General features: G+C 43.8%; 1 protein-coding gene across 1 annotated transcript in view; it reads left to right on the plus strand.

Moving 5' to 3' along the window:
- The first annotated feature begins 2,645 nt into the window (after positions 1-2,645).
- The window catches only part of CARD11 (caspase recruitment domain family member 11), a 107,028-nt gene continuing 86,372 nt past the window's right edge, over positions 2,646-23,301 (plus strand). Inside the window, exons 1-2 of the mRNA XM_030211885.1 lie at positions 2,646-2,722; positions 18,981-19,193. Coding sequence (XP_030067745.1) covers positions 18,992-19,193 — 202 coding nt within the window. The 5' untranslated portion in view covers positions 2,646-2,722; positions 18,981-18,991. The remainder of the gene's footprint in view (positions 2,723-18,980; positions 19,194-23,301) is intronic.

The following is a 23,301-nucleotide window of genomic DNA, read 5'->3' on the forward strand; positions in this document are numbered from 1 at the left end:
AAAACCAAAACCAAGTAAAAAAAAAAAAGGCCAAAACGCAAGAAAATGGAAAAAAAAAAGAGAGCAAATTGATTGCTTCTGCAGACAATTTATTAGAATTTCTATTATCAATGCTGTGGGTAGGCACTGCCGGAGCTATGGAAAAGTCTCTAGGATTGGCTGCATCAGAGCTCACCAATGTTAGCAGAACTGATCACACGTTCACCATCACACGGAAACCAAGTGCACAGCATCTTCATTGTGGAGAGACTGAAAGCAGTTGAGGAATGCAGAAGTATCAAAGCTGGTTGAAATTAACATTGTTGCCACTTCAAGATAAGAACATAAGAGTAGCCAGTGGTCCATCTAGCCCAGTATCCTGTTTTCCAAACAGTGGCCAAGCCAGGTCACAAGTACTTGGCAGAAACCCAAATTGTGGTAACACTCCATACTACAAGTCCCAGGGCAAGCAGTTGCTTCCCATGTCTGCCTCAAGAGCAGGCTATGGACTTTTCCTCCAGGAATTTTTCCAAATCTTTTTAAAACCCACTGCTGTTACCAAATCCTCCAGTAAAGAGTTCCAGAACTTAACTATTCGTTGAGTGAAAAAATATTTCCTCCATTGATCGTTATTAAATTTGGGGATTTTGCCAGGTACTTGGGGCCTGGATTGGCCGCTGTCGGAGACGGAGTGCTGGGCTTGATGGACCTTTGGTCTTTTCCCCAGCGTGGCAGTGCTTATGTACTTATATTTGTTTTAAAAGTATTTCCATGTAACTTCCTCGAGTGTCCCCTAGTCTTTGTACTTTTGGAACGAGTAAAAAAATGGATTTACTTTTACTCGTTCTACACCACTCAGCATTTTGTAGACCCTCATCCATCTCTTTTCCAAGCTGAAGAGCCCTAACCTCTTTAGCCTTTCTTCATACGAGAGGAGTTCCATCCCCTTTATCATTTTGGTCGCCCTTCTTTGAACCTTTTATAATTCCGCTGTATCTTTTTTGAGATACTGCGACCAGAACTGAACGCATTACTCACAGCCATAGGAGCTGACTCTGTGGGTGTTGTGGGTGCTTGAGCACCCCCAATATTGAGAAAATTCCTGGTATGTGTCCAAGGAGGGGTTATTTCCATTGGGCTTAGCACCCCCAATAATTTTGAAAAGTTGGCTCCTATGCTCACAGCAGAGAATTAAACATGCTGTTCTTGATTTTGTTACAGGTAGAAGGTCAAAAACTGCACTGTCACAGGTCCATCGTATACATGCTAGTTTGGTTGGGCTGTTGCCCTACAGGATACATATTTGTGGGAGGGGGTTATGCTTGTGTTAGGAATCTCCACACTAAGCTTTAGTGGAGACCTGTTAAGACATTGCTTTTGGCATCAGCTCATTAATCTTCATGAGACAAGGTAGCATCCAAAGGGACAGTGGGAACAGACAAGACGTGAGCAGGAGAAAGCCAACCTTACTGTCTAGGCACAAGTGATCATTTTGGTTTAAGAAACTACCTTTTCTAAAAAAACAAAAAACTTTCCTCCTACTTCTTTAGGTCTCCAGCACAAATTAGCCACTGTCGGGCTATGATGTTTGTCAAATAAAATGTCATTCACGCCTAGTCCCAGCTCAGCTCATGCACTGACTATGGGCTACAGGTTGTGGCTTTCTTTGCAGCCCAGTTAATGCAGATCTGAAGCAGTGGCGTAGCCACAGGTGGGCCTGGGTGGGCCAGGGCCCACCCACTTAGGGCTCAAGCCCACCCAACAACGGCACACCCTTAACAGTAGCTGGTGGGGATCCCAAGCTCGACCAGCTGAAGACCTCCCTCTGTTGGGGCCAAAAATGCTGCTCTCCACTTCAGCAGTCTGAACTTCCTAAGCTGCGCATGCTCGGTTTTCAGTGCATGCCTGCTGCAGACTGCTGAGGTGGAGAGCAGCATTTCCTGCCAGCTGAGATTTTTTTTTTTTTTAAAGATAACGGGAGAGAACATTTGGTGCCCACCCACTTCTTGTCTAGGCCCATCCAAAATCCACTATCTGGCTACGCACCTGGATTGAGGCTATCTCTCCCAAGAGCTATGAATAGTATTTCCAGCCCTGGCTAAAGAAGGGACCGAACTGGGATTCAAACCCTGGTTAGCCCCATAGTCATTCAAAGCAAGGGCCATTAAGCCCCAGACACAGCTGAATCCTTCTTTCATTTATTTTAATATATTTTCCCTCCCAAAACTTCATCCAATCCAGTGCATTTCAATGGAAGGTTAAGGTCTGTCTAACTCACTCTACACCTATCTCTTTTGAATCCCATTAATGTTGCTTGTGTTGGCCTTCTAACTCTTCAAAAGAGCAGACCACTTCTCTTTTGATCTTCCTCTGCTGTTTAATCGTACATTTGAAAATCACCCTCACCCGTGTCTAACTAAAACCAAAAAGGGGAAGTGAAGTTCTTCCCAGCACCTCCTTTTCAGCTAAATATAGATGCTACATCTGTGAAAGATGGTGAGCTGCAGTTTCCGGAGTGTCACGCTGTGCTGCTGTAGCATGCAAAGCCCAACAGAGAGGAAAGACTAGTGAACAGACAGACAGAAAGAAGGACATGAGAGACCACCAAACAAAATATAAAGATGCACCTATTAAATGATATAACTCTTACCAAATGCACAAGGTTTATTTTATCAAGAGGAGAATTCATCAGAGCATAACTGGCTCCTTCCTCATTCTTCTTGCTAGTTGGTGGACGTTCTAGGTAAGAGTTGACTTTTGCTCTGTGCTGTATAATTTCTTTGCTCTGTGCTGTTTGTTTGACAAACTTGATAGAACTGCCCAGGGGATAAAACGTGCTAAAATGCACCAGAGGAGAAAAATGGTCTTTCTGCAAGTGATTGGTTGATTCGGGAATCTCAGAGAGGTGATGTAGAAAAGCTCTGAAGACTCCTTTCACTGTTGAGTTCACCTACTGCCTGAAATCTCTGGTGTGGCTAGTGAAATCTCTGATATAGGTGTAGAAAAGATTTCTATGCTTCCTGCTATTGCATTTGTCTCCAGTTTTACCTGTGTTGCCTAAATTTGGCAAGCAGAGTGCCTTGGTGCTTACCTGCTAAACCTGAATAGAATTACTGTCATGTTAACTTCACTGTGTTTGTGCTGAATTCATGGCTTCCAGTGTTGATGGTACAGATAGGGTGGTTTACTGTGCGATCTGTGATAATCTAGATTATGGGGCAAGAGAGAAGTATAGTCTGCACGTGGCTGGGGAGCTGAGGTATTATTGCATTACGTTCTTTAATCTTGTATCCTTTGATGCAATGTGTTTTGCATTTATTACAGTCTGGCTGTAATTTGAACCTAATGAATTGTGCTTGAGGATGCTGTCTATTTACATGATGGTAATGCTCGTACAACTGATATCCTTTCATGCTGGTTCTGGCAGGTACCAGGTAAATAAACGGAGCCGCTATCTCTTTCCAAGAGGCACCTGATCCTTGCTTCCTGAACACTTGCAATTCGATACTGCAAATTGTATGGAAATTTGCAGAATTTGTTGTCATCTCAAATATTGTAAAAGGAGATTTCATGCATAAAAGCCACGATATGGCGAGCTATTGTTCGCATGCTAATTCTGGTTCAGTAGACCTTTGCATCATGAAGAAAAAGTATTTTTCTGTTCTTTATTTAGCTTTTTTTTTTTTTTAATAATTCAATTTTTTATTGAAATCTGAAAAAGTAAATAACTTAACTGTATGGTACATAGGAAATGAAATACTAACTGTACAAAATGAAAAAAGCAACTAAGTTGCTGGTATTTACGATACATAGTAACTATGTTACTAGGTTACTATTGGGCTCATTTCGAAAGAGAAGGACGGCCATCTTTCGACATAAATCGGAACATGGACGCCCATCTCCCAGAGACCTCCAAATCAGGGGCGTAGCCAGACAGCAGATTTTGGGTGGGCCTAGGCAAGAAATGGGTGGGCACCAAATGTTCTCTTCCCCACCCCCACATCAAAAAAATATCTCAGCTGATGGGAAAATGCTTCTCTCCAGTCTCCACCTTGGTAGTCTGCAGCAGGCATGCGCTGAAAACTGAGCATGCGAAGGCGCCAGTATTGTGGAGAGCAGCATTTTCATTACCATGTGCTACTGTTGGATGGGCCTGAGCCCTGAGTGGGTGGGCCCCGGCCCACCCAGGCCCACCTGTGTCTACGCCACTGGTTCAAATCGGTATAATCGAAACCCGATTTTGGACATCTCCAACTGAAGTCTGTCGCAAGGACGTCCAAATTTCAAGGGGCAGTGTCAGAGGTGAAGGCGGGACTTGGGCGTGCCTAACACTTGGACGTCTTTGACCCATAATCAAAAAAGGCAAGGACGTCCATGACAAACACTTGGATGTTTTTACCCGGACATGTTTTTTTTATGACTAAGGCACAAAAAGGTGCCCAAAATGACCAGATGACCACCGGAGGGAATCGGGGATGACCTCCCATTACTCCCCCAGTGGTCACTAACCCCCTCCCACCCTCAAACAAAAACATCTTAAAAATATTGATTACCAGCCTCTATGCCAGCCTCAGATGTCATACTCAGGTCCATGACAGCGCATGAAGGTCCCAGGAGCAGTTTTAGTAGGTACTGCAGTGCACTTCAGACAGGCGGACCCAGGCCCATAACCCCCCTACCTGTTACATTTGTGGAGGAAACAGCGAGCTCTCCAAAGCCCACCAGAAACCCACTGTACACACATCTAGGTGCTCCCCTTCACACATAAGGGCTATGGTAGTGGTGTACAGTTGTGGGTAGTGGGGTTTGGGGGGGCTCAGCACACAAGGTAAGGGAGCTATGTTCCTGGGAGCATTTTATGAAGTCCACTGCAGTGCCCCCTAGAGTGCCCGGTTGGTGTCCTGGCATGTGAGGGGGACCAGTGCACTACAAATGCTGGCTCCTCCCACGTCCAAATGGCTTACATTTGGACGTTTTTGACTTGGATGTCTTTGGTTTCGAAAATTGCCTAAAGTCAAAGACGTCCAAATCTAGGGACGTCCAAATTTAAGGACGTCCTTGGATTTGGATGTCTTTGACGGTATTTTTGAAATGAAAGATGGATGTCCTTTTTTCGAAAATACGGTCCCCCCCCCCCCCCCCCCCAGATTTGGACGTTTTACAAAGACGTCCAAATCGCGACTTGAACGTTTCTTTTAAAAAAATGTGCCTCTATGTATCGTACATACCAACATACATCAAACTATGCAATAATCAACCTATTATTATTATTATTTATTGCATTTGTATCCCACATTCCCCCACCTATTTGCAGGCTCAATGTGGCTTACATGGATTTGATAACATTGTCATAGCTGGATGTCAGATACAGTTAGTTATGTGTGGCGATTAAGGAAGGGGATAGGGAAGAAGGAAGAGAGTTGTTAAGGTAGTGGACTTAGTGAAGTTATAGGTTTTCATTGTAGGCCTTGTTGAAGAAGAATGTTTTCAGAGATTTTTGAAACACACAGCTGAGCAATAGCTCATACTAAGTTACATTCAAGTTCCCAGAGGGTTTACAGTCTAGGTCTGCACCTGAAGCAATAGAAAATGAAGTGATTTGCCCAAGGTCGCAAGAAGGAACATCAGTGGGATTTGAACTCCTGGCTCCCAACCTACTGCTTTAACCAGCGGCCACTCCTCCTTCATGTAGGCATTTGCAAAGACTAGTTCCCAGCTAATTTCAATCTGCAGCATAGGCTGGTTCAAAAGTACCCATGAATTGCAAACCAGGAGGCACAGGAAATTAAAGTCATTTGACCAAGGTCAAATAATTAGCCTGTGGGAAAGGAGATTCTCAAACTTATGCCCTATGTCCTTACCTGCTTATATAGCCCAGTGATGCTACTAATAGACCACCCCTCCTCCAGATGGCTTCATAAATGCAGATTAAAGTGGAAGGTTAGACAGGGGAGGAGGTATACATGGAGAAGAGAGACAGGAATAGGCAAATGCATGAAATATTTAATAGCTGGAATGAGGAGAAATAGCAACAAAATGAAACTGCATGAAGGGTCTTGTGCGAAAGAATTAGACACATATGAAGAGAGTGATGCACAGAAGTAAGACAAGGGAAAAATGAGACAGATGGAAAAGATGCATTGGAGAACAGAGATGCAAAAAGAAAAGACATAAGCAGTGTCAGATAGAATAATCAGAACACTTGTGTGAAGAGGAAGCTAAGGGTTGTAACAGGGAATGAGAAATGGAGAGAGAGCAGATGTACAGGCAGCACAGAGAAATTTGGAGGGAACCACATGGGGGAAGTTATGGAGAGGGACAGATGGGGTGAAACATATGGCTTTTCTCAATGTTCTGCTGTTATGATTCTTCCATTTCATACAACTGTTGTTTGTGATACTGTGATGCCATCTCAGTGCAAGACCAGAAGGCCATTGAGCAGAATCTTCTGAAGTCTAAACAGCTCTTTCACCATATTAAGACCTTACAATCCTTAAGAAAAAATGGATGAATATTCCAGTGTCTTTCTATAGCCAAGACACTCATTAGAGATTGTAAATTCTTTGAGGAAGGAGGCATTCTTTACCTCTTGTACTGGTGTAGGGTTAAGAAATAACTGCAAAGTTTGTAGGGATAAGCTGAACCAGACTTGGCTTTATTCTCATTGCATGTATGAGTTTATAATTCCAATTTTCTTAAGAAAGCAGAATTACAAGTCCATGAATACAACGGGTGGGATTTCAGGACTGGTTCATCCTCTCTCTCGGAACATCAAGCTCTACAATGCTACCATGACTTTTTTCTACCACTGCTGCTACAATCACCATCATTTATATTATGCTTGAAGGTAGAGATATGCATTAGTTAGTGCTCATTCGGTTCATTAGGGTGCCTTAAAAATGTTACTGCATACTAAAGTGATGTAGCATGTACGTACCTACAAATTAATGAGCATTAAGTTGATTAGTGGGTGTTACAACAGTATAGCCTGAATGGGACTAAGGAGGCACATTCCAATTGTACCTTGTTGAGATATTTAGAGCAAGGGATTGAGCTCCCCAATGCATTTTGAATACCCTAACTGGTAGATTGTATCCTTTTTTTTTTTTTAAATAAAAAAGATTTCCTGAATTTTACTTTCTTGAGCAAGTGGCATGGTTAGACCTGATGTTTTGGGGGAACCCAAAGTTAACACTGGTGAGTACTAGGAATAGAAAGATTTGAACCATACTAGTGATATTGACAAATGCACCTGAGAGCGAGTTTCTAAGTTATGTTAAGTTTTCTTTATTAAAGTTTCAAACATTACTAATCAATAATGGTCAAGATACACTCTCATATAGCAAGAAGTCAGGAATATACAATGTGGCCCAGCATAACCAGAAGCAAACCAGAACACACAACACCCCGATAAATCCCCCTCTCCCACCCATCTGTCCTCGCTCCTTCCGCATAAAATCATCCCTCAGGTGGTGCTAATAATTAAATTTCTAAGTTGTGTATCAAAACTGAGCGAACTCTTGCTGTTAAGGCATCCAAAAAGGGTGTCCTCGGTGTTTAGCTGGGTGACCCTTGTCTCCACCAAAAGACATTTTATGCGCAAAAGTTCGTGCATTTGAGATCTCCACTGTGTCAAATTAGGTGGATCCAGTTGAGTCCATTGAAGCAAAATGCAAACATTTGGCAATTAAGAAGGCTTTTCAGAGAAATAGGCCAGTAATTTGAGATCCCTCATGAATGGGTGATACATCGTGTAGTAGACTGGCCACCAGACTAATCGTCCATTGGCTATGGTATATGCCCCCCAAAATCACAAAACCAGTAGGGTGTGGAAATATGAAATTGCTGGATTTTAAACACAAAAGACTTCCACCAAATGAAAATGCCTTAAACAATAATGAAGTCGTGCTGAGTGAGGCACGGAGAAGCGGATCTGAGACTGTTCCGAAAGTAGCCCCGCCACCAAGACCCTGAGGCAGCAGCGCGAAACGCTAGCCATCATCGGCTTGGGGCGAGGGGGTGAAGAAAATATGGTCCAGCATAGGCTCTTTCGGTGCCAATAACAGACAGTGCTGACAAAGAAAGATAAGTGCACAGCACTAGCAATTTCACTTTAACGTATAAATGTTGTCCTGCTTTGTTCTCTAGTTTGGTGAACACAAGCTGCATTAGGGCATCACAAATGAATTAAAAAGTATTGAAATAAGCATGTTAAAAAATTGCGTGAAAGATTTAGCCATTGGAAGTTTTTCTTCTGGCCAATGATGAACAGAAGATCGTTGTAGTCTGGTCAGCTCTGGTAGATTTTTACGATCTAGGAGTTCTGCGAGGCCTTTTTCTTTTCAGGTAGATTTGGGTGTTAATAGAACTGATGTTCTACAAGTCATGCACGACTACATTATTGTTTAAGACATTTTCATTTGGTGGAAATCTTTTGTGTTTATAATCCTATGGCATATGCCCATCAGCTGTGTCCAAAGAGTCTCCCAAAACCTTTTTATTGGGGGGGCGGTCCCAGTGAGTTTCTAAGTTAAAAGTCTGACCTAGCTGTCATGCATCATGGGAGGTACTTTAAAAATTCATTGAGTGCTCTCCTTCACCCAGTCCACAGGCAAGTACTGTTTTTCTCCTACCAGAAGAACAGCAGATACAAAGTCTCAGGAAAGGGAAGTTTTAATTTGATTGCATTGTCGGCCTGCTGTAGATGACAAATCTAGGCAACCCCAAGTGATCCAGCAGTTTAGTCTGAACTAGAGCAGCCTGAGGGTGAAAGGGGAGGAGCCCAGGCTCCCCCTCCCCTCCCGCCATGACTAAGCACCTTTCTTGGGGTGGAGAGGGGTTTTTTTTTTTTCATATTTTGTATCTCTACCTAGGAGATGTGTAATGAGAATGAGGTTTTTGGCTAAAGGTTTGAGCCCAGGACAGTTATTTAATCCAAGTCTTGACCCAGGGACTGTGTGGTGAGGAGAAGAGGGGAACTATACTGGAGACCCAGAGAAGAAGAAAAGAGAGGAGGGGAGTTTACCTTGAAGGACATCACTTCATGTCTAATCACTTGACATAAGGATTCTTTTGGGAGTTGAAGTGACTTTTACCTCTTTGATTTTCCTTGTTATGTTTGGTAGTTACTTATTTGGGGGGGGGGGGCACCAATAAAGGAGTGTTATCCAAAGATACCCCTGGTATTCTCGTGTTTTATTCTCACAAGACTCTGAGGGCCCAATCTTCAAAACTATTTAACCAGACAGAAATGGCTCCTGGCCAGATAAATAGCATTTTAGCACCTAACCATGGATATTCGGCAGGAGATAACTAGTTATCTCCCGCTGAATATCCGCAGTTAGCGGCTAGCTGCTAAGGGGGAGATTCTATATATGGTGCCTAAAAATTCCATGCGGAAAACATTTCTGATTAAGCGTATTGTATAAGCAGCGCCTAGATTTAGGCATGGTATATAAAATACGCTTAGTTGATATCCCACTGCCTAAAACTATGTGCGTCCAACGAAAACATGGTGTAAATCTCGGCACATAGATTTAGGCGCAGAGGGCCAAATCCTATAACTACACTCGTAAATTTCGGAACGTTCATGAAATGCCCATTTTGCCGCCCATAACCACACCCCTTTTTGCCTGCATGCGTTAGAAGTTAGGCGCACTGCATCATAGAATATGCTTACCGAATTATGTGCATAAATTCTAATTATTGCCAATTAGTGCTCATTATTGCTTGTTAAGTGCTGTTATCAATGCTAATTAGCTTGCTAAGCCAATTAAGTTATGCACGTTCTTATAGAATACGCCTGGATTTCAGTGTGGATCTCTAGGTGCGTTATATACAATCTGGGGGTAATTGGCTATATCACATGACATAGTCGTTAAGCATGGATATTCAGTGCCAAATCTGCTATGTTTAGTGGTTAAAATAGGCTGAATAAACTGCTAAGCATTTAACCGGTTAGTGCTGAATATTGTCTTAACCACTTAAATTGTCGTGGTCAAAAACAAAACCGGATATTCAATGCCAGTCGTCAGAAACAGCCTGGCATTGAATATTTGGGTTTAATTCTGGTGGCAGACAGCAAAAGCGCTGCCCACAGCTGGCTGAATATCGGGAGGTGAATGGTTGATTTACTTTTGTGCCTTACTGCAGCTTAGACCTTGTGGTTCTTCCGCTCTTGGTCCACCTCTTTTTCTGGTCAGTTTGGCAGTTTTTCCCCTTGTTTTTCATGTTTATTGATTTTATTTATTTGTTACATTTGTATCCCACATTTTCCCACCTATTTGTAGGCTCAATGTGGCTTACATAGTACTGGAGCAGCACTTGCAGACTCCAGTGTAGACAGATACAAGGTGATGTTGTGGTTAAGTAGTTCAATAGAGTTAATGTGGCGCAACCACATTGGGATCGTGCAACGGAAGATTTGTGTCCAGTCTGTACCGTGAATTAGTTACGTTGTGTTGCAGAGATCAGGCATCTATGTTGGATCGGTGGGTTATGCCTTTTTGAACTGGTGAGTTTTTAGGTTTTTCCGAAAGTTTAGGTGGCCATTCGTGTTTTGCAAGGCTTTTGGTAATGTGTTCCACAGTTGTGTGCTAATGTAGGAAAAACAGGACACGCATGTTGATTTATATTTGAGTCCTTTACATCTTGGGAAGTGAAGATTTAGATATGTTCTTGCTGATTCGGATGTGTTTCTTGTTGGTAGGTCGATCAGGTCGATCATATATCCGTGGATTATTTTATGAACCAGTGAGCAGATTTTGAAAGCAATTCGTTCTTTGATTGGAAGCCAGTGTAGTTTTTCGCGAAGGGGTTTCGCACTATCAAATCGTGTTTTACCAAAGATAAGCCTCGCTGCCGTGTTCTGGGCAGTCTGCAGGTGTCTCTTCTTTTCTGTAGCACCTCTGGGGATTCCCTCACTCCTTTTAGGACTAAATTCTATAAATGACACTTAAAAAATTGGCACAGCACAAGAGAAGTAAAGGCTGACCACAGACTAAACCAACTTGGGAGATGGTGTTGAGATAACACTTTATTGGTTATTCAAGGGACCCGACCCGTCTGCTTCAGGGGTCACAACTGAAATTCTAAAAGACTTATAAATGTATAAGAAAATATATAAAAAGGAACATATAAAAACCTGCTATGTTCCGCGACGGAAAGCAGTTGAGGACGCCCAAAATCGGCTTTCCATTATGTCGATTAGGGCGACCCTGAGAGAAGGACGCCCATCTCCCGATTTGTGTTGAAAGATGGGCGCCCTTCTCTTTCAAAAATGCCCCACATAGTGGCCTAGTGGTTAGAGTACCAGCCTTGCAATCCAGAGGTAGCCAGTTCAAATCCCACTGCTACTCCTTGTGATCTTGGGCAAATCACTTAACCCTCCATTGCCTCAGGTACAAACTTAGATTGTGAGCCCTACTGAAAAAGGTGTGAGGAAAATCTAAATAAATAAATAAAGATTCTAGAATTCTAAAGAGTAACAAGATTCCATAAAGAATTTTGAAGTGTAGCAACATTCCATGTAGAACCCCAAAGTATAGCAAGATTCTGGAGTTGAGGAGTGGCCTAGTGGTTAGAGCACTGGTCAGTTCAAATCCCACTGCTGCTCCTTGTGATCTTGGGCAAGTCACTTAACCCTCCATTGCCTCAGGTCCAAACTTAGATTGTGAGCCCTCCTGGGACAGAGAAATATCCAAAGTACCTGAATGTAACTCACCTTGAGCTACTAGTGAAAAAGGTGTGAGCAAAATCTAAATAAATAAATATATGGAATGTTGCTACTATTGAAGATTCTACATGGAATGTTGCTACTATTTGAGATTCTAGATGGAATGTTGCTAGTGGAGGAGTGGCCTAGTGGTTAAAGCACCAGTCTTGCAATCCAGAGCTGGCCGGTTCAAATCCCACTGCTGCTCTTTGTGATCTTGGGCAAGTCACTTAACCCTCCATTGCCTCAGGTCCAAACTTAGATTGTGAGCCCTTCTGGGACAGAGAAATATCCAGACTACCTGAATGTAACTCACCTTGAGCTACTACTGAAAAAGGTGTGAGCAAAATCTAAATAAATAAATATATATAGATTGTAAATTATATATGTATGAGCAGTAAATACATATATCAGTGGACTATTTTATATATGTAAATAAAAAACATACATAAAAATAGACTGATAAACAGGGATATCTATTTAAAAACTATCTCAAATGTGGAGACATAAAAACTTATTCTAGAAAAAGGCACTTAAAGTTAGGTGCCTTTTATAGGATAGTACTTAGCACCTGGAACTGCAACTACATTTAAGTACGACCATTTAATCAATGAAATCTAGGTGTAGATCCCCAGGCACGGATCCCCTTTATTCTATAACAATGTGTGTAAATGAAAGGAATGTCGCTGATCCACCCATGACCCTCCCGTGGCCGCAACCCCCTTTTTGGACCTGCGCATAAAATTTACACGTGTAAATAATATTAATGAAATCCAATTAGCACCGATAATTGCTTGTTAAGGTTTCAATTATCGGTGCTAATTGGATCATTATTCAATTAATTGCATATGCATATCGGGTGCTTGCTCAAATTTGCACACACAATTTTTAGCAACTTTTATACAATCCGTGGGTTAGTGAGGATACTGTCACGGCTTCTGCCACATTTACCATCCCACGGGGGGGGGGGGGGGGGGGGGGGTTGCAGTTCAGCTGTGAGATTGCCCCAAGCTGGGCGCTGACAATCGTGGTCATCACGGCAGGGGGGCCGCGCATTCCCAGACTTCCTCAGGAACAGAGGCCTTAGGCAGGCACGTTCTTCTTTGTGCTGGGCAGGGTTCCCTCAGATGAACTCGGGCAGGGGAGGGAGATTTAAACCTGCTGATTCAGCATTTTCCTGCCTTTGCAACTTCCTCTCTTTCTGGTATGTTGCTGGCTCCTGTGGTGCCTGGACTTCAACTAGTTCCTGCCTTGTGGCTCCAGTGGTTCAGTTCGTTCCTGTCTCAGCTCAGCCAGAGCCCGTCTTGGGATAAGCTCCAGTGCTTCAGTTCATTCCTGTCTCAGCTCAGCCAAAGCCCATCTAAGGATAGGCTGCCCCAAGCGTTTCAGGTTGTTCGTGCTGCAGCTCCGCCAAAGCCCATTTTGGTATTGGCTGTTTCGGGTGCTCCTGCTCGGTGCCCATGCAGATGACTTGTCTACAGCCAGTTGTGGCCTCTGGGTCTTCGGCTTGGGACACCCTCTCCAGCGACCAAGGGCTCACCCTCCAGTCAATGAGAGTGACAGATACCCTACTTATTTATTCATTAATTTAGTTGTGAGGCATTGAACGAATGTTAAGAGGGTACATTTTTGTTCTAGTCATTTCTAAACAGGCAGTTTTTCACAGGTGTCCGTTGTGTAAAGCATATAGTGTAAAAAGATGATCCTTCCTTCTATACATTTGCTGGAAGGCATTTTTGTGCTACGTACTCCAAAGTCGTACACACACAAGTATTATTTTGCTATATACATACCCATCAGTTTTTCTGTGCAGGAGATGGAACAACTCCAACCTGGAATTTAATAACTGTTACATCAGTTCAATTTTTGGCAAATGTTTTCAGTGGAAAAAATCCTAACAAGGCACACTGATGTAAAAAGGGAAAACTGAAGAGGCATTTCTGCATAGAAAGGGTGATGGATATACGCAAAACCCTTCGAATGGCGATATTGGGGCAAATATTGTCAAGGAATTCAAGAAAGCATAGGACAATCAAAGAGTAAGCCCTTATAGGAAAAGTTGACCCCACTCGTGGTAATACCACAAGACTTCCACCATTTTAAAAAGCTTTTATTTATGAGTTTTCAAACAGTAAACAAATTTGAAGAAAAACCATAAAGAACATAACGCTGCTCATAGAGTGAAATACAGTTATGTAACATTATAGTACAATGAATCGTAAAACTTTACAGAGTAATCTGTATATTGCATGTAAACATTCTAGAAAGGGAGAGAGGAAGAAAAGCAACAGGAATCCAGAGGTGGTTCATATTTTCTAAAATGCATGTATAAAGCCACCATTTTGAACCTGGAGTCAGACAGGGCAGGAGCAAAAGGGAGCCAACTCCCACCTGTCCTGCTAGATTAGAAGCTTGGAGAAAAGGCGGCTGAGGGGAGATATGATAGAGGTCTATAAAATAATGAGTGGAGTTGAACGGGTAGATGTGAAGCGTCTGTTCACGCTTTCCAAAAATACTAGGACTAGGGGGCATGCGATGAAGCTACAATGTAGTAAATTTAAAACTAATCGGAGAAAATGTTTCTTCACTCAACATGTAATTAAACTCTGGAATTCGTTGCCAGAGAATGTGGTAAAGGCGGTTAACTTAGCGGAGTTTACAAAAGGTTTGGACGGCTTCCTAAAGGAAAAATCCATAGACAGTTATTAAATGGACTTGGGGAAAATCCACTATTTCTGAGATAAGCAGTATAAAATGTTTTGTACATTTTTGGGATCTTGCCGGGTATTTGTGACCTGGATTGGCCACTGTTGGAAACAGGATGCTGGGCTCGATGGACCTTTGGTCTTTCCCAGTATGGCAATACTTATGTACTTATGATCACCTCTGGGTAAGCCTTGGGATTCCAGGGGTTTATGGAGGTGGCCAAGGGGTGAGAGGACAGATCAGGCAGATCAAAACACAGGGGTGGGGCATGAGGAATCAGAGCAAGAAGTGAGAGGTATGGAGCAGGAATAGAAGGGGTCCAAGAAATCTGAGGATTTTCTAAAAAACCTCTTTATCTGAGAAATTCAAATATATGTGATAAAGGTTTTACCAAAATACCAAAAAGAATATTTCTTGTTTTCTAACTATTACATAAGAACATAAGAATAGCCATACTGGGTCAGACCAATGGTCCATCTAGCCCAGTATCCCGCTTCCAACAGTGGACATTTCAGGTCACAAGTACCTGGTAGAAACCCAGATAGTAGCAACATTCCATGCTACCAATCCCAGGGCAAGCAGAGGCTTCTCCAGGTCTATCTCAATAGCAGACTATAAACTTTTCCTCCAGGAATTTGTCCAGCCCATTTTTAAATCCAGATCGCTAACCACTGTTACCACATCCTCCGGCAACGAGTTCCAGAGCTGAACTATTCATTGAGTGAAAAGTATTTCCTCCTATTTGTTTTAAAAGTATTTTCATTTAACTTCATTGAGTGTCCCCCAGTCTTTGCGCTTTTTGAAAGAGTAAAAAAAAAAACAATTCACTTCTACTCGTCTTCACTACTCAGGATTTTGTAGACTTCATTCATATCTTCCCTCAGCCACCTCTTTTCCAAGCAGTCCCATCCCCTTAATGATTTTGGTCGCTCTTCTTTGAACCTTTTCTAATTTCGCTATATATTTTTTTTGAGCTACGGCAACCCGAATTGAATGCAATACTCAAGGTGAGGTCGCACCATGGAGTGATTCAGAGGTATTATTATAATATTCTTGGTCTTATTCACCATCCCTTTCCTAATAATTCCTAGCATCCTGTTTGCTTTTTTTTGGCACTGCCGCACACTAGGCAGATTTCAGTGTATTGTCTACAATGACATCTAGATCTTTTTTTTTGGGTGCTGAGTCCTAAGATGGACTCTAGCATCAGGTAACTATTGTTTGGGTTATTGTCGTTCCAATTTTCAGATCATTTATAGTATGTTAACACCATAGTAACATAGTAGATGACGGCAGAAAAAGACCTGCTTGGTCCATCCAGCCTGCCCAACAAGATAAACTCATATGTGCTACTTCTTGTGTATACCTTACCTTCATTTGTATCTGCCATTTTCAGGGCACAGACCGTATAAGTCTGCCCAGCACTATCCCCGCCTCCCAACCACCAGCCCCACCTCCCACCACCGGCTCTGGCACAGACCATATAAGTCTGCCCAGCACTATCCCTGCCTCCCACCACCGGCTCTGGCACAGACCGTATAAGTCTGCCCAGCACTATCCCCCCTCCCAACCACCAGCCCCTCCTCCCACCACCGGCTCTGGCACAGACCGTAGAAGTCTGCCCAGCACTAGCCCCGCCTCCCAGCACCGGCTCTGCCATCCAGTCCCAGTACAGATCCCTGTGGCACTTCAGTATTCACCCTCCTCCTCTGATGTAACTTCCTATTTCCGTGAGGGCGGGACACAGTGAGGGAAGGCCCGACGAGGCAATTTGCTTGTTTTACACGCAGAGCAGACGTGAGGCACTGCACTGCGCCGCCGCTTCACAGATTTTTTTTTAAAAAGGCAGGGTGCCAGTGGCAGGAGAAGAGGGCTGTCGTCTGTCGACAGAGCTGGTAGGCAGGTGGGGACTGCGGCGCCAGCAGCCTTTGGGTGGGAGCAGCGGAAGCAGAGCATCCCCCCACCTGCTGACACCCGGGGCGGACCGCCCCCACCGCCCCACCATTGGTACGCCACTGATCAACAGGCTCACCTCTATTGACATGTTTATTTGCGCCTTCAAAAAAAAACGAAGCAAATCGGTGAGGCAAGGCTTACCTCGTCTGAATCCATGCTGACTCTGTCCAATTAAACCATGATGCCGCTTGAGTGACAAAACCTTTGCAAAGTAAAAATCTCCACATTTAAAGCCGTGCAGAGGTGTGTGTTACTAGAATTCTATTTATAGGAAATGCAGATGATCAATTTAAAGGCTTGTGTGGCTTTTGCATGTGTAAATTGTGGGTTTTACATGTGTAACTGGTGTGACACATCTAAATGGCAATGTTAGAACAGCCACTGCTTACATGTATATATCCATGTCATGTACAGTTTTCAGAGGGATGTGTTCTGGAAGTGGTTTGGGTGGGCCTGAGAAGTATATGTGAATTTCCTGTTTTGCAATGGAAATATATGAAAACTTCATAAAATCGAGACCAGAGATTTTCAACCTTTTTCACCTCACGGCACACTGACAAGGCGCTAAAATTGTTAAGGCACACCGTGAGTTTTTTAAGGACGTATGTCCTCCCCTCTCCACCCCCTTCTCATCCTGCCTTGCCCCCTTGAGTTATTCCCCCCTCCCCCCGCACACACACACACACACACACACACTTAATATTATAGACTAATGGTTTTTTTAAAGTTATTTGATAAAGGCAAGATAGAAATGAGAAAAAAAAACACACAGGTAGAAAACTTTAACAGGCAATTGCAGGAGAAGCTTCATCAACAGCTTTGACTGACACTTCAGTGACCTTGACCCTGAAAAGAAAAACAATGTTGGATGTCCCTGACGCTGGTACTCAGCGCATATGCGAAAACTGAGCATGCGCAGAGTACCCACATCGGCGGCTCAGAAAGCATCTGCTGACTGCCGAGCTGTGCTTAGGAGCTCCTTGGCACTTTGGGGGGCATCTTCAGCTGGAGGGGCTTGGGGATCCATGCCAGCCACCACAGCCGCTGAGAATCCCGCGGCACACCTGCAGACCAGCCATGGCACACCAAATGTGGCACGGCACACTGGTTGAAAATCGCTGATCTAGACATTGGCATTTACACCCACTCTGCGGCATGGTAAGTGCCAGCTTGCTGCTCATTTGGATCTGGGGTACGGAGGAGGAAATTGTACCAATCCTCTCTATCATTAGAAACCACCTCAAAAATGCCAAACTTGAGTTTTCTTGCCTTGCTCATTAACTGGTTCCCCTTGGACATCCAGTTTTGTAAAATCCATAATTTATGTATGCACAGGGTGGCACCAGGGGTGTAGCCAGACCTCGAGGTGGGAGGGGGCCAGAGCCCAAGGTGGAGGGGCACGTTTGGTCACTGCCCCGCCACAGCCCCCCCTCCGCTGCCGCCTCCCTGCTCCCCCTCCACCACCCACTGCCGCCACTGTAACATCTTGGCTGGTGGGGGTCCCGAACCCCCGGCAGCTGAAACACCACCATCTCAAATACCCCGCCATCTGAAGACTTTGGCCAGCGCTGGTCTTCGGTGCCGTCACATCGCCTGCTCTGCTCTCTCCCCCCCCTGACGTCTGGCACACTCCTTTTAGTGAAACTGAGCATGCTCAATTTCACGAAAAGGAGCGTGCTGATGTGAGGGGAAGAGCGAGCAAGGCAGACAATGCGGCAGTGCTACCGCAGACCAGCGCTGGACGAAGTCTTCAGCTGTCGGGGACCCCTGCCAGTCAACTAGGGGCCCAGAGCAAATTTAGGGGGGGGGCCCAGGCCCCTGTGACCCCACCTAGCTACGCCACTGGGTGACACTGACACATGTAGGTGGTGAACATCAATGCTTACACGTGTAAGTCCTAACATGTACATGTTTCAACTGCCAACTGATGCCGCTGCACTTTTGATCATGTTGTTTTGTGAAATGGCTGTTTCCATTGGACACGGCATCAAATATAGATGTTTTTCCCACACTCTTATAGTTATTTTACAAAAGGCTCCACATCTTTTGAACACCCCAACATGGATGCCTCTTTTCCTATCTAGAGGATCTATGGAAAATTGGGTTACATGTGTGCAAGATTATAAATAGAAATAAATCAAAACAGAGAAAAGAAAATAAGATGGTACCATTTTTATTGAATTAGCAATACATTTTGATTAGTTCTTGAAGGTAATAAATCAAAACATGGAAAAGAAAATAAGATGATACATTTTTTTTGATTAGCTTTCGAAGGTAACCCTTCTTCTTCAGATCGGAAATAAGCAAACGTTGACAAATATCAGAATATATAAGTGCCGATAAAGATGCTGAGGTAGACGAGGGGAAGTTGCCGGGCCACAGATAGAGGACAACTGGATCGGGAGAAGGAGAGAGGAGAGCGAGCTAGCTGCAGCTGAACATTTGGGGTGGGCCAGATGGGGTGGACCTGTGCCCCCCCCCCCCCAGGCTCACCTGTAGCTGCACTACTGTTCTGCTCCTGTCTGCCAGCCTGGAGTTTGGGAAAACTTAGTCTATAAGAGTAGAACAATTCCAAGAGGAGAAAGCCACTGAATTCATATTTTCTGTATTTGCCTGTTTCATTTAGGTAAAGAAAAGATGGACGAAGGCATGGAAACGCTGAAGGACGAGGAAGAGGAGGCACTATGGGACAATGTGGAATGCAATCGGCATATGCTAAGTCGCTATATTAATCCAGCTAAACTAACCCCCTACTTGCGTCAGTGCAAGGTCATCGATGAGCAGGATGAGGAAGAGGTCCTCAGCTCCCCCATGCTGCTCTCTAAAATAAACCGCTCAGGTAAGACCCCTCAGACATTTCTTTGTTGATTATTTTACATGCCCCTAAGCTGTAAGGTTTTTGGCCCGAGGAGCAACAGTATAAAAGGCCGTATAGCCGGACTGGGCAAAGCATCTTAGGGCCCTGTTTACTAAGGTGCGTTAACATTTTTAACGCACCTACAATTAGCGCGTGCGCTAACCGTGTAGGCACCTGTAGGGATCTTGTAGGCACATACATGGTTAACGCGGCTTAGTAAGCTGGACCCTTAATGAGAAACTTACGAGATCACTCTGCTCGTCCCAGCAAAAGAACTTGTAATTTCCAGTTGGCAGAGGCAGGGGAACATAGTTTTGCTTTGGATGGCCAAACAAACCAAGCTCTGTCGCTGCCCCCCGCATCCCCCAAATTGCTGACGCTGTGTGAGCTAGGGCTATATTGGCCTCAGTGGCCTTCCCCATTCCACTGCCTACGCCACCTGGGTTGAAGCTGCCGAATACCCATTAGCAGGTATTTGAATACAACAAACCCAAACTGTGGTTCGGTTAGAAGGAAATTATCTTCAGTTTCAGAAAAGGGTTAAAACATGGCTGTTTAGTGGGGCGTTTGGGAGTGGTTGACATTTAGGAGGTGATGTAGTTCAGTTATTGGGATGGAAGGATAATACATTGTTTCAGGGACCTTTTTACTAAGCAGTGCTAAAATGTTGCTTGTGCTATTCCCAGCTCAGGTCTTTCTTGCGTGCTAAGGCCACTTTTAGCGCTGCTGGACAATGGACAATTTTCTTATTTCTTCAATAATGGTCACCTGCTAATTTTCCCATTAGCATGTGGCCATTAGCAGGTGTGACCCAATAGATCAGATTCACTATTCAATCAGTTGTATAACAAAACATACCGTGAATCAAATAACACACTGGACTCGACACAAGTTGTGTTTTGGCCACTCAGGCCTGCCTCAGGAGTCCCTGTATGGCAAAGTGCTGTTGGTTCTCTAGGAAAAGTCTTGTCCGAATATTGGAATTTACTAACAAGACCTTAAAAATGTTGAGAAAAGATAATCTCACTTCTTTATACCAGTATGAGCGGCACTGTCCGTAAAACATAAAGAAGTGAGATTATCTTTTCTCAACATTTTTAAGGTCTTGTTAGTAAATTCCAATATTTGGACAAGAACGTGTTACTGCTTACCGCAGCTTAGTAAAAGAACTCCTTAATGTTATATTATTGCTGAATTTTTATTATACCATGCATTGGATGAGTTCTGTGAGGTGTATAATTAAGTGAAAATAAATAAATCTGAGATATATATAAAAATATAAAGTACAGCAATCTATACACAAAATGGTTTGGGTTTGGCTCAGGCATGACTAAAATCTATAATATAAAAAGGGAGAAAAATGTTTAAATGACCAAATATTTATCCTAAGCAGGGAATTACCAAATATAAGATGACTGCTAAGGAAGAAACCATTATAATGAATTCAAAAACTTTAGAAAAGAAAAACTTAAGGAGAAAACCGTGTGCTCAGGAGGCCATTCAGTCGTAGCCCATAGTACGCGAAGAGAAAGCTCAGCCATTACAATTATTGCATACGGAAAAATTCCAAAATGAAAACATGCAACAAAAAGTACTCTTCACGCTTATGAGCCTTGCCAGTGTTTTTGCCACATTCTGACAGGATAGGCTACTTTGCTCTTGTTTATTTGTGTGGTGGTATTTGCCCATTTACAGAGTAAGAACAAAGGATGCCACCCAGACTGTGTTACCGATACTGATGACTCCTGTTGCAGGTGTTCCACCAAAACACGACCTGTATTGGGTACCTGTGCTATAAAAACATAAAGAAGCAGAAGGTTTTTTCAGGAGGCTCTCGGTGGTACTGAGCACTTAACAATTTGTTTTTTATTGCCTGCTAAACTTGACCCAAATATTAATGAAAGAGCCCAGTATCTGCACATCCCAAGCACACACATAGAGAGTGTCCCCCCCCCCACCCCCCATGGAAGAAACACCACCTTCAACCAGCGCCCACAAATTCACAGCAGAATGAGAAGATATATGCTGCAGCCAGCATGTAATAGCTCACCCCCTGAAAATTGAGGAAGACACAGGCTACAGAGGCTGAGCTGTCCAGACCACAAAGATAGAAAAAAGGCTTTTAGTTGTGGTTTTGTGAGTTGAATATTGCCAGCTTTGGGAATCAGAATGTGCAGCATCTCTGATAGCTTTTGTATTTTGCACAGTTATTAGCAAATGTTAAACCACATACAGTAAGATAAGCTGGTACCCTTTTTGATTGCAGATCTACACATTTGGAAGCCAAGTTATTTGAGATTGTGTAACAGCAGGGATCAATTTTGTAGATTTCCGAGGACATAAGCTATTATTAAGATGGTCTTGGGGAAAAAACCACTGCTTATTTCTAGGATAACTGCCAAACAACGCAGCTAAACTCCACTCATATCATTAATATCAACCAAATACACACAAGAAAGTAAAGTACTATGGGAGAATTACTGTGGTGGAGTTTGCAGGCATCCTATATAATAAAATGCATCTCCAACATTCTGAAGCTGACTGCATGGCTGAGGCATTCCTGCTCTCTGTATCCATCTCCTCAATTGACATCACGTACTTCCAGGTTCATCACAAGCAGAAGTGACCAATCACATGAGGTTTCTCGGCTTCAGAATGTTGGAGGTGCATTCTATTAAATAGGATTGGTCAGTTCCTTGAAGCACAGCCAGAGCTCAGCGTCCTGCACAGTAATGCTCAGACACCAGAGAGATAGGGGGGGGCCTGACACCAGAGAGAGAGAGAGGGGGGGCCCTGACACCAGAGAGAGGGAGGGAGGGAAGGGGGCATGACACCAGAGAGAGAGGGGGGGGCCTGACACCAGAGAGAGGGAGGGGAGGCATCACACCAGAGAGGGGGACGGTATCTCTGTCACACACACTCTCTCTCACAGTCAATGTCTTTCTCTCTCTCACTCTCACACACTGTCTCTCACACACTCTATGTCTCACACTGTATCACATTCACTCTCTATGTGCCACACAGTCACTCACACACTCTCTTGGTCTCATACACTCAGTCTCACAGAGAGTCTGTGTCTCACACACACTCTCTCTCTCGCACACACTGTATCTGTGTGAAACACACTCTCTCTCACACTGTGTCTCACATACGCACTTGCACACACTCTCATTCTCACACACACACTCTCTCTCTCTCACAGACACACTCGCATCCAGACTCTCTCTCTCTCTCTCTCTCTCTCTCTCTCACACACACACACACACACACACTCGCACATTCACTCTCTCTCTCACATACAGTCACTCTCACATACACTCTCTCAAACATACACACTCCGAGGAAAACCTTGCTAGCGCCTGTTTCATTTGTGTCAGAAACGGGCCTTTTTTACTAGTAGTCTCATATTTTGGTCACAGCTGATTGTATATTGCTTTGCTGCTGACCTTTTAATCATAGACACATGCCCACCCTCCTACCATCATACTCCACTAGCCGCGCTAATTTCTTTGTATCACTTTTTTCTTCTTTTTTTAAGTTTTAGTTTAGTTAGACCAAAATATGAGACTATCCAGCTTATTTTCGAAAGAGAAAACGCCTATAGTGCGACCTAAATCGGGAGATAGACGTTTGTCTAGCAAAGGCGCCCAAATCGGAATAATCGAAAGCCGATTTTGGGCGTTTCCAACTGCACTCCGTCGTGGGAACGAATAAAGTTGACGGGGGCGTGTCGGAGGTGTGGTGGAGGCGGAACTGGGGCATGATTATCAGCCAAGGAGAGATGGGCGTCTTTAGCTGATAATCGAAAAAAAAGGCGTTTTTACCGTGATTTTGGGTCACTTTTTTTGGACCCTTTTTTTTCACGAACAAGTCCCAAAAAAGTGCTCCAACTGCCCAGATGACCACTAGAGGGAATCGGGGATGACCTCCCCGGACTCCCCCAGTGGTCACTAACCCCCTCCCACCAAAAAAACCCCACTTTAAAAACTTTTTTTCCAGCCTGTATGCCAGCCTCAAATGCCGTACCCACCTCCATGACAGCAGAATGTGTTCGATCCTCTCACAGCCTTTCCCTGGGTCAGATGTGGCT

This window comes from Microcaecilia unicolor, chromosome 8 (genome assembly GCF_901765095.1).
Source record: "Microcaecilia unicolor chromosome 8, aMicUni1.1, whole genome shotgun sequence".
Lineage (NCBI taxonomy): Eukaryota > Metazoa > Chordata > Amphibia > Gymnophiona > Siphonopidae > Microcaecilia > Microcaecilia unicolor.